This window comes from Ascaphus truei, chromosome 3 (assembly GCF_040206685.1).
Source record: "Ascaphus truei isolate aAscTru1 chromosome 3, aAscTru1.hap1, whole genome shotgun sequence".
NCBI classification, from domain to species: domain Eukaryota; kingdom Metazoa; phylum Chordata; class Amphibia; order Anura; family Ascaphidae; genus Ascaphus; species Ascaphus truei.
Genome location: NC_134485.1, coordinates 183,772,766 through 183,785,938, shown reverse-complemented (window position 1 = coordinate 183,785,938; position 13,173 = coordinate 183,772,766). Strand labels below are relative to the sequence as shown.

Sequence of the window (13,173 nt, the reverse complement as noted above, 5' to 3'; positions counted from 1 at the left end):
TCAGAGACCCCTACCACACCGGGGCCTGAGCTACATCTGTATATCAGAGACCCCTCCCACACCGGGGCCTGAGCTACATCTGTATATCAGAGACCCCTCCCACACCGAGCTACATCTGCATATCAGAGACCCCTCCCACACCGGGGCCTGAGCTACATCTGTATATCAGAGACCCCTCCCACACCTAGCTACATCTGTATATCAGAGACCCCTCCCACACCGGCCTGAGCTACATCTGTATATCAGAGACCCCTCCCACACCGGCCTGAGCTACATCTGTATATCAGAGACCCCTCCCACACCGTGGCCTGAGCTACATCTGTATATCAGAGACCCCTCCCACACCGGGGCCTGAGCTACACCTGTATATCAGAGACCCCTCCCACACCGAGCTACATCTGTATATCAGAGACCCCTCCCACACCGAGCTACATCTGTATATCAGAGACCCCTCCCACACCGGGGCCTGAGCTACATCTGTATATCAGAGACCCCTCCCACACCGAGCTACATCTGTATATCAGAGACCCCTCCCACACCGGGGCCTGAGCTACATCTGTATATCAGAGACCCCTCCCACACCGAGCTACATCTGTATATCAGAGACCCCTCCCACACCGGGGCCTGAGCTACATCTGTATATCAGAGACCCCTCCCACACCGGGGCCTGAGCTACATCTGTATATCAGAGACCCCTCCCACACCGGGGCCTGAGCTACATCTGTATATCAGAGACCCCTCCCACACCGGGGCCTGAGCTACATCTGTATATCAGAGACCCCTCCCACACCGAGCTACATCTGTATATCAGAGACCCCTCCCACACCGGGGCCTGAGCTACATCTGTATATCAGAGACCCCTCCCACACCGGGGCCTGAGCTACATCTGTATATCAGAGACCCCTCCCACACTGGGGCCTGAGCTACATCTGTATATCAGAGACCCCTCCCACACCGGGGCCTGAGCTACATCTGTATATCAGAGACCCCTCCCACACCGGGGCCTGAGCTACATCTGTATATCAGAGACCCCTCCCACACCGGGGCCTGAGCTACATCTGTATATCAGAGACCCCTCCCACACCGGGGCCTCAGCTACACCTGTATATCAGAGACCCCTCCCACACCGGGGCCTGAACTACATCTGTATATCAGACTCCCACACCGAGCTACATCTGTATATCAGAGACCCCTCCCACACCGAGCTACATCTGTATATCAGAGACCCCTCCCACACCGAGCTACAGCTGTATATCAGAGACCCCTCCCACACCGAGCTACAGCTGTATATCAGAGACCCCTCCCACACCGAGCTACAGCTGTATATCAGAGACCCCTCCCACACCGGGGCCTGAGCTACATCTGTATATCAGAGACCCCTCCCACACCGCGGCCTGAGCTACTTCTGTATATCAGAGACCCCTCCCACACCGAGCTACATCTGTATATCAGAGACCCCTCCCACACCGGGGCCTGAGCTACACCTGTATATCAGAGACCCCTACCACACCGGGGCCTGAGCTACATCTGTATATCAGAGACCCCTCCCACACCGGGGCCTGAGCTACATCTGTATATCAGAGACCCCTCCCACACCGAGTTACATCTGTATAACAGAGACCCCTCCCACACCGAGCTACATCTGCATATCAGAGACCCCTCCCACACCGGGGCCTGAGCTACATCTGTATATCAGAGACCCCTCCCACACCTAGCTACATCTGTATATCAGAGACCCCTCCCACACCGGCCTGAGCTACATCTGTATATCAGAGACCCCTCCCACACCGGCCTGAGCTACATCTGTATATCAGAGACCCCTCCCACACCGGGGCCTGAGCTACATCTGTATATCAGAGACCCCTCCCACACCGGGGCCTGAGCTACACCTGTATATCAGAGACCCCACCCACACCGAGCTACATCTGTATATCAGAGACCCCTCCCACACCGAGCTACATCTGTATATCAGAGACCCCTCCCACACCGGGGCCTGAGCTACATCTGTATATCAGAGACCCCTCCCACACCGAGCTACATCTGTATATCAGAGACCCCTCCCACACCGGGGCCTGAGCTACATCTGTATATCAGAGACCCCTCCCACACCGAGCTACATCTGTATATCAGAGACCCCTCCCACACCGGGGCCTGAGCTACATCTGTATATCAGAGACCCCTCCCACACCGGGGCCTGAGCTACATCTGTATATCAGAGACCCCTCCCACACCGGGGCCTGAGCTACATCTGTATATCAGAGACCCCTCCCACACCGGGGCCTGAGCTACATCTGTATATCAGAGACCCCTCCCACACCGAGCTACATCTGTATATCAGAGACCCCTCCCACACCGGGGCCTGAGCTACATCTGTATATCAGAGACCCCTCCCACACTGGGGCCTGAGCTACATCTGTATATCAGAGACCCCTCCCACACTGGGGCCTGAGCTACATCTGTATATCAGAGACCCCTCCCACACCGGGGCCTGAGCTACATCTGTATATCAGAGACCCCTCCCACACCGGGGCCTGAGCTACATCTGTATATCAGAGACCTCTCCCACACTGAGCTACACCTGTATATCAGAGACCCCTCCCACACCGAGGCCTTAGCTACATCTGTATATCAGAGACCCCTCCCACACCGGGGCCTGAGCTACATCTGTATATCAGAAACCCCTCCCACACCGGGGCCTCAGCTACACCTGTATATCAGAGACCCCTCCCACACCGGGGCCTGAACTACATCTGTATATCAGACTCCCACACCGAGCTACATCTGTATATCAGAGACCCCTCCCACACCGAGCTACATCTGTATATCAGAGACCCCTCCCACACCGAGCTACATCTGTATATCAGAGACCCCTCCCACACCGAGCTACAGCTGTATATCAGAGACCCCTCCCACACCGAGCTACAGCTGTATATCAGAGACCCCTCCCACACCGGGGCCTGAGCTACATCTGTATATCAGAGACCCCTCCCACACCGCGGCCTGAGCTACATCTGTATATCAGAGACCCCTCCCACACCGAGCTACATCTGTATATCAGAGACCCCTCCCACACCGGGGCCTGAGCTACACCTGTATATCAGAGACCCCTACCACACCGGGGCCTGAGCTACATCTGTATATCAGAGACCCCTCCCACACCGGGGCCTGAGCTACATCTGTATATCAGAGACCCCTCCCACACCGAGCTACATCTGCATATCAGAGACCCCTCCCACACCGGGGCCTGAGCTACATCTGTATATCAGAGACCCCTCCCACACCTAGCTACATCTGTATATCAGAGACCCCTCCCACACCGGCCTGAGCTACATCTGTATATCAGAGACCCCTCCCACACCGGCCTGAGCTACATCTGTATATCAGAGACCCCTCCCACACCGGGGCCTGAGCTACATCTGTATATCAGAGACCCCTCCCACACCGGGGCCTGAGCTACACCTGTATATCAGAGACCCCTCCCACACCGAGCTACATCTGTATATCAGAGACCCCTCCCACACCGAGCTACATCTGTATATCAGAGACCCCTCCCACACCGGGGCCTGAGCTACATCTGTATATCAGAGACCCCTCCCACACCGAGCTACATCTGTATATCAGAGACCCCTCCCACACCGGGGCCTGAGCTACATCTGTATATCAGAGACCCCTCCCACACCGAGCTACATCTGTATATCAGAGACCCCTCCCACACCGGGGCCTGAGCTACATCTGTATATCAGAGACCCCTCCCACACCGGGGCCTGAGCTACATCTGTATATCAGAGACCCCTCCCACACCGGGGCCTGAGCTACATCTGTATATCAGAGACCCCTCCCACACCGGGGCCTGAGCTACATCTGTATATCAGAGACCCCTCCCACACCGAGCTACATCTGTATATCAGAGACCCCTCCCACACCGGGGCCTGAGCTACATCTGTATATCAGAGACCCCTCCCACACCGGGGCCTGAGCTACATCTGTATATCAGAGACCCCTCCCACACTGGGGCCTGAGCTACATCTGTATATCAGAGACCCCTCCCACACCGGGGCCTGAGCTACATCTGTATATCAGAGACCCCTCCCACACCGGGGCCTGAGCTACATCTGTATATCAGAGACCCCTCCCACACCGGGGCCTGAGCTACATCTGTATATCAGAGACCCCTCCCACACCGGGGCCTCAGCTACACCTGTATATCAGAGACCCCTCCCACACCGGGGCCTGAACTACATCTGTATATCAGACTCCCACACCGAGCTACATCTGTATATCAGAGACCCCTCCCACACCGAGCTACATCTGTATATCAGAGACCCCTCCCACACCGAGCTACAGCTGTATATCAGAGACCCCTCCCACACCGAGCTACAGCTGTATATCAGAGACCCCTCCCACACCGAGCTACAGCTGTATATCAGAGACCCCTCCCACACCGGGGCCTGAGCTACATCTGTATATCAGAGACCCCTCCCACACCGCGGCCTGAGCTACTTCTGTATATCAGAGACCCCTCCCACACCGAGCTACATCTGTATATCAGAGACCCCTCCCACACCGGGGCCTGAGCTACACCTGTATATCAGAGACCCCTACCACACCGGGGCCTGAGCTACATCTGTATATCAGAGACCCCTCCCACACTGGGGCCTGAGCTACATCTGTATATCAGAGACCCCTCCCACACCGAGTTACATCTGTATAACAGAGACCCCTCCCACACCGAGCTACATCTGCATATCAGAGACCCCTCCCACACCGGGGCCTGAGCTACATCTGTATATCAGAGACCCCTCCCACACCTAGCTACATCTGTATATCAGAGACCCCTCCCACACCGGCCTGAGCTACATCTGTATATCAGAGACCCCTCCCACACCGGCCTGAGCTACATCTGTATATCAGAGACCCCTCCCACACCGGGGCCTGAGCTACATCTGTATATCAGAGACCCCTCCCACACCGGGGCCTGAGCTACACCTGTATATCAGAGACCCCACCCACACCGAGCTACATCTGTATATCAGAGACCCCTCCCACACCGAGCTACATCTGTATATCAGAGACCCCTCCCACACCGGGGCCTGAGCTACATCTGTATATCAGAGACCCCTCCCACACCGAGCTACATCTGTATATCAGAGACCCCTCCCACACCGGGGCCTGAGCTACATCTGTATATCAGAGACCCCTCCCACACCGAGCTACATCTGTATATCAGAGACCCCTCCCACACCGGGGCCTGAGCTACATCTGTATATCAGAGACCCCTCCCACACCGGGGCCTGAGCTACATCTGTATATCAGAGACCCCTCCCACACCGGGGCCTGAGCTACATCTGTATATCAGAGACCCCTCCCACACCGGGGCCTGAGCTACATCTGTATATCAGAGACCCCTCCCACACCGAGCTACATCTGTATATCAGAGACCCCTCCCACACCGGGGCCTGAGCTACATCTGTATATCAGAGACCCCTCCCACACTGGGGCCTGAGCTACATCTGTATATCAGAGACCCCTCCCACACTGGGGCCTGAGCTACATCTGTATATCAGAGACCCCTCCCACACCGGGGCCTGAGCTACATCTGTATATCAGAGACCCCTCCCACACCGGGGCCTGAGCTACATCTGTATATCAGAGACCTCTCCCACACTGAGCTACACCTGTATATCAGAGACCCCTCCCACACCGAGGCCTTAGCTACATCTGTATATCAGAGACCCCTCCCACACCGGGGCCTGAGCTACATCTGTATATCAGAAACCCCTCCCACACCGGGGCCTCAGCTACACCTGTATATCAGAGACCCCTCCCACACCGGGGCCTGAACTACATCTGTATATCAGACTCCCACACCGAGCTACATCTGTATATCAGAGACCCCTCCCACACCGAGCTACATCTGTATATCAGAGACCCCTCCCACACCGAGCTACATCTGTATATCAGAGACCCCTCCCACACCGAGCTACAGCTGTATATCAGAGACCCCTCCCACACCGAGCTACAGCTGTATATCAGAGACCCCTCCCACACCGGGGCCTGAGCTACATCTGTATATCAGAGACCCCTCCCACACCGCGGCCTGAGCTACATCTGTATATCAGAGACCCCTCCCACACCGAGCTACATCTGTATATCAGAGACCCCTCCCACACCGGGGCCTGAGCTACACCTGTATATCAGAGACCCCTACCACACCGGGGCCTGAGCTACATCTGTATATCAGAGACCCCTCCCACACCGGGGCCTGAGCTACATCTGTATATCAGAGACCCCTCCCACACCGAGCTACATCTGCATATCAGAGACCCCTCCCACACCGGGGCCTGAGCTACATCTGTATATCAGAGACCCCTCCCACACCTAGCTACATCTGTATATCAGAGACCCCTCCCACACCGGCCTGAGCTACATCTGTATATCAGAGACCCCTCCCACACCGGCCTGAGCTACATCTGTATATCAGAGACCCCTCCCACACCGGGGCCTGAGCTACATCTGTATATCAGAGACCCCTCCCACACCGGGGCCTGAGCTACACCTGTATATCAGAGACCCCTCCCACACCGAGCTACATCTGTATATCAGAGACCCCTCCCACACCGAGCTACATCTGTATATCAGAGACCCCTCCCACACCGGGGCCTGAGCTACATCTGTATATCAGAGACCCCTCCCACACCGAGCTACATCTGTATATCAGAGACCCCTCCCACACCGGGGCCTGAGCTACATCTGTATATCAGAGACCCCTCCCACACCGAGCTACATCTGTATATCAGAGACCCCTCCCACACCGGGGCCTGAGCTACATCTGTATATCAGAGACCCCTCCCACACCGGGGCCTGAGCTACATCTGTATATCAGAGACCCCTCCCACACCGGGGCCTGAGCTACATCTGTATATCAGAGACCCCTCCCACACCGGGGCCTGAGCTACATCTGTATATCGGAGACCCCTCCCACACTGGGGCCTGAGCTACATCTGTATATCAGAGACCCCTCCCACACCGGGGCCTGAGCTACATCTGTATATCAGAGACCCCTCCCACACCGGGGCCTGAGCTACATCTGTATATCAGAGACCCCTCCCACACCGAGCTACATCTGTATATCAGAGACCCCTCCCACACCGGGGCCTGAGCTACATCTGTATATCAGAGACCCCTCCCACACCGGGGCCTGAGCTACATCTGTATATCAGAGACCCCTCCCACACCGGGGCCTGAGCTACATCTGTATATCAGAGACCCCTCCCACACCGGGGCCTGAGCTACATCTGTATATCAGAGACCCCTCCCACACCGAGCTACATCTGTATATCAGAGACCCCTCCCACACCGGGGCCTGAGCTACATCTGTATATCAGAGACCCCTCCCACACCGGGGCCTGAGCTACATCTGTATATCAGAGACCCCTCCCACACTGGGGCCTGAGCTACATCTGTATATCAGAGACCCCTCCCACACCGGGGCCTGAGCTACATCTGTATATCAGAGACCCCTCCCACACCGGGGCCTGAGCTACATCTGTATATCAGAGACCCCTCCCACACCGGGGCCTCAGCTACACCTGTATATCAGAGACCCCTCCCACACCGGGGCCTGAACTACATCTGTATATCAGACTCCCACACCGAGCTACATCTGTATATCAGAGACCCCTCCCACACCGAGCTACATCTGTATAACAGAGACCCCTCCCACACCGAGCTACATCTGTATATCAGAGACCCCTCCCACACCGAGCTACATCTGTATATCAGAGACCCCTCACACACCGAGCTACAGCTGTATATCAGAGACCCCTCCCACACCGAGCTACAGCTGTATATCAGAGACCCCTCCCACACCGGGGCCTGAGCTACATCTGTATATCAGAGACCCCTCCCACACCGCGGCCTGAGCTACATCTGTATATCAGAGACCCCTCCCACACCGAGCTACATCTGTATATCAGAGACCCCTCCCACACCGGGGCCTGAGCTACACCTGTATATCAGAGACCCCTACCACACCGGGGCCTGAGCTACATCTGTATATCAGAGACCCCTCCCACACCGGGGCCTGAGCTACATCTGTATATCAGAGACCCCTCCCACACCGGCCTGAGCTACATCTGTATATCAGAGACCCCTCCCACACCGGCCTGAGCTACATCTGTATATCAGAGACCCCTCCCACACCGGGCCTGAGCTACATCTGTATATCAGAGACCCCTCCCACACCTAGCTACATCTGTATATCAGAGACCCCTCCCACACCGGCCTGAGCTACATCTGTATATCAGAGACCCCTCCCACACCGGGCCTGAGCTACATCTGTATATCAGAGACCCCCCCCACACCGAGCTACATCTGTATATCAGAGACCCCTCCCACACCGAGCTACATCTGTATATCAGAGACCCCTCCCACACCGAGCTACATCTGTATATCAGAGACCCCTCCCACACCGGGACATGAGCTACATCTGTATATCAGAGACCCCTCCCACACCGGGGCCTGAGCTACATCTGTATATCAGAGACCCCTCCCACACCGGGGCCTGAGCTACATCTGTATATCAGAGACCCCTCCCACACCGGGGCCTGAGCTACATCTGTATATCAGAGACCCCACCCACACCGGGGCCTGAGCTACATCTGTATATCAGAGACCCCTCCCACACCGGGGTCTGAGCTATATCTGTATATCAGAGACCCCTCCCACACCGGGGCCTGAGCTACATCTGTATATCAGAGACCCCTCCCACACCGAGCTACATCTGTATATCAGAGACCCCTCCCACACCGGGGCCTGAGCTACATCTGTATATCAGAGACCCCTCCCACACCGAGCTACATCTGTATATCAGAGACCCCTCCCACACCGAGCTACATCTGTATTTCAGAGACCCCTCCCACACCGAGCTACATCTGTATATCAGAGACCCCTCCCACACCGGGCTACATCTGTATATCAGAGACCCCTCCCACACCGGGGCCTGAGCTACATCTGTATATCAGAGACCCCTCCCACACCGGGGCCTGAGCTACATCTGTATATCAGAGACCCCTCCCACACCGGGGCCTGAGCTACATCTGTATATCAGAGACCCCTCCCACACCGGGGCCTGAGCTACATCTGTATATCAGAGACCCCTCCCACACCGGGGCCTGAGCTACATCTGTATATCAGAGACCCCTCCCACACCGGGGCCTGAGCTACATCTGTATATCAGAGACCCCTCCCACACCGGGGCCTGAGCTACATCTGTATATCAGAGACCCCTCCCACACCGGGGCCTGAGCTACATCTATATATCAGAGACCCCTCCCACACCGGGGCCTGAGCTACATCTGTTTATCAGAGATCCCTCCCACACCGAGCTACATCTGTATATCAGAGACCCCTCCCACACCGGGCCTGAGCTACATCTGTATATCAGAGACCCCTCACACACCGGGCCTGAGCTACATCTGTATATCAGAGACCCCTCACACACCGAGCTACATCTGTATATCAGAGACCCCTCACATACCGAGCTACATCTGTATATCAGAGACCCCTCCCACACCGAGGCCTGAGCTACATCTGTATATCAGAGACCCCTCCCACACCGGGGCCTGAGCTACATCTGTATATCAGAGACCCCTCCCACACCGGGGCCTGAGCTACATCTGTATATCAGAGACCCCTCCCACACCGGGGCCTGAGCTACATCTGTATATCAGAGACCCCTCCCACACCGGCCTGAGCTACATCTGTATATCAGAGACCCCTCCCACACTGAGCTACATCTGTATATCAGAGACCCCTCCCACACCGGGGCCTGAGCTACATCTGTATATCAGAGACCCCTCCCACACCGAGCTACATCTGTATATCAGAGACCCCTCCCACACCGGGCTACATCTGTATATCAGAGACCCCTCCCACACCGGGCTACATCTGTATATCAGAGACCCCTCCCACACCGGGCTACATCTGTATATCAGAGACCCCTCCCACACCGAGCTACATCTGTATATCAGAGACCCCTCCCACACCGGGGCCTGAGCTACATCTGTATATCAGAGACCCCTCACACACCGGGGCCTGAGCTACATCTGTATATCAGAGACCCCTCACACACCGAGCTACATCTGTATATCAGAGACCCCTCCCACACCGGGGCGTGAGTTTCATCTGTATATCAGAGACCCCTCCCACACCGGGGCATGAGCTACATCTGTATATCAGAGACCCCTCCCACACCGGGGCCTGAGCTACATCTGTATATCAGAGACCCCTCCCACACCGAGCTACATCTGTATATCAGAGACCCCTCCCACACCGGGGCCTGAGCTACACCTGTATATCAGAGACCCCTCCCACACCGGGGCCTGAGCTACATCTGTATATCGGAGACCCCTCCCACACCGGGGCCTGAGCTACATCTGTATATCAGAGACCCCTCCCACACCGAGCTACATCTGTATATCAGAGACCCCTCCCACACCGAGCTACATCTGTATATCAGAGACCCCTCCCACACCGGGGCTTGAGCTACATCTGTATATCAGAGACCCCTCCCACACCGGGGCCTGAGCTACATCTGTATATCAGAGACCCCTCCCACACCGGGGCCTGAACTACATCTGTATATCAGAGACCCCTCCCACACCGGGGCCTGAGCTACACCTGTATATCAGAGACCCCTTCCACACCGAGCTACATCTGTATATCAGAGACCCCTCCCACACCGGGGCCTGAGCTACATCTGTATATCAGAGACCCCTCCTACACCGGGGCCTGAGCTACATCTGTATATCAGAGACCCCTCCCACACCGGGCTACATCTGTATATCAGAGACCCCTCCCACACCGAGCTACATCTGTATATCAGAGACCCCTCCCACACCGGGCTGAGCTGGTTTTGCTGCGTAGTGATTCGTATAGTTACTAAAGGAACCAGTTCCAGTTCCAGCTACGCTGCTGCTGTGCAGGAAATAACGGATATTGCAGAGAGATTGTGTGTGCGGTGCATGCCTGATGCAGGCCCATGCTTGCTAAGTAGTGCTTTATCACAGCTTAGTGAACATGGGCCGATGTGTCTCCTCCCTGCAGGGTTCTGTAAGGCCCTGAGCTCCGAGCTCACGGATAAGTGCGTCCCACCCACGTCGGGGCCCGCGCAGAGCAGGACCGCAGGGATCCTGGCAGACCTGTGCCAGCAGCTGTCGGTGTTACTGCAGTGTGTGTGCAATGAGACATGGCCAGGTGAGACACAGCACCCTCTGCGCCTCTCCCTCCCCTCTGCACCTCCCTCCCCATCCCTGCCCACTGTGCCTCCCTCTCCTCTGTGCCTCCCTACCCCTCCCTTCCCACTGTGCCTCCCACCCCCTCCCCTCTGCGCCTCCCTCACCCTCCCTCCCCGCCTCCCTCCCCTTCCCCTCTGTGCCTCCCTACCACTCCCTTCCCACTGTGCCTCCCTCCCTCCCCCTCTCTCTCCCTCCCCTCTGCGCCTTCCTCGCCCTCCCTCCCCGCCTCCCTCACCCTCCCTCCCGCCTCCCTCACCCTCCCTCCCCTTCCCCTCTGTGCCTCCCTACCCCTCCCTTCCCACTGTGCCTCCCTCCCCCTCCCTCCCCCTCCCCTCTGCGCCTCCCTCCCCCTCCCTCCCCGCTTCCCTCCCCTTCCCCTCTGTGCCTCCCTACCACTCCCTTCCCACTGTGCCTCCCTCCCCCTCTCTCTCCCTCCCCTCTGCGCCTTCCTCGCCCTCCCTCCCCGCCTCCCTCACCCTCCCTCCCCGCCTCCCTCACCCTCCCTCCCCGCCTCCCTCACCCTCCCTCCCCGCCTCCCTCACCCTCCCTCCCTTCCCCTCTGCACCTCCCTTCCCCTCTGTGCCTCCCTACCCCTCCCTTACCACTGTGCCTCCTCCCCCTCCCCTCTGCGCCTCCCTCACCCTCCCTCCCCGCCTCCCTCACCCTCCCTCCCCGCCTCCCTCACCCTCCCTCCCCGCCTCCCTCACCCTCCCTCCCCTTCCCCTCTGTGCCTCTCTACCCCTCCCTTCCCACTACTGTACCTCCCTCCCCCTCCCCACTACTGTGCCTCCCTCCCCCTCCCCACTACTGTGCCTCCCTCCCCCTCCCCACTACTGTGCCTCCCTCCCCCTCCCCACTACTGTGCCTCCCTACCCCTCCCTTCCCACTACTGTGCCTCCCTCCCCCTCCCCTCTGTGCCTCCCTACCCCTCCCTTCCCGCTACTGTGCCTCCCTCCCCCTCCCCTCTGCACCTCCCTCATCCTCCCTCCTCTATGCGCCTCCCTCCCCCCTTCCTTTCCCCTCTGTGCCTCCCTCCCCCTCCCTCCCCTCCCCTCCCTCCCCCTCCCTCCCCTCCCCTCCCTCCCCCTCCCTCCCCTCCCTCCCTCTCCCTCCCCTCCCTCCCCCTCCCTCCCCTCCCTCTCCTCCCCCTCCCTCCCCTCTGTGCCTCCCTCCCCCTCCCTCCCTCTGTGCCTCCCTCCCCCTCCCTCCCCCTCCCTCCCCTCTGTGCCTCCCTCCCCCTCCCTCCCCTCTGTGCCTCCCTCCCTCCCTCCCCTCTGTGCCTCCCTCCCCCTTCCTTTCCCCTCTGTGCCTCCCTACCCCTCCCTTCCCTCTGTGCCTCCCTCCCCCTCCCCTCTGCGCCTCCCTCCCCCTCCCCTCTGCGCCTCCCTCCCCCTCCCCTCTGCGCCTCCCTCCCCCTCCCCTCTGCGCCTCCCTCCCCCTCCCCTCTGCGCCTCCCTCCCCCGCGATGTTCGCTGCGCCGTGCTGCTGGGACTTGGCTGTTCAGGATCACTGGGATCATTGTGCGCTTTGGATATTGGCCGGGGTACGGCTACCTTAGGAGAGCAACGCTGGGGGCGGAAGGACGCTGGGGGCGGGAAGGACGCTGGGGGCGGGAAGGACGCTGGGGGCGGGAAGAATGATATATAATCATTGCCCCGTGTTACTGGGATATCACTGATATATAATCATTGCCCCGTGTTACTGGGATATCACTGATATATAATCATTGCCCCGTGTTACTGGATATCACTGATATATAATCATTGCCCCGTGTTACTGGGATATCACTGATATATAATCATTGCCCCGTGTTACTGGGATATCACTGATATATAATCATTGCCCCGTGTTACTGGGATATCACCGATATATAATC

The 13,173-nt window shown here is 57.7% G+C and overlaps 1 protein-coding gene across 1 annotated transcript in view; it reads left to right on the top strand.

Annotated features, from left to right (window-relative positions):
* LOC142490685 (coiled-coil domain-containing protein 142-like) overlaps window positions 1-12,944 on the top strand; it is a 70,399-nt gene extending 57,455 nt beyond the window's left edge. Inside the window, exons 5-6 of the mRNA XM_075593105.1 lie at window positions 11,107-11,256; window positions 12,802-12,944. Of these exons, the coding sequence (XP_075449220.1) occupies window positions 11,107-11,256; window positions 12,802-12,944 (293 nt within the window). The remainder of the gene's footprint in view (window positions 1-11,106; window positions 11,257-12,801) is intronic.
* The last annotated feature ends 229 nt before the right edge of the window (window positions 12,945-13,173 follow it).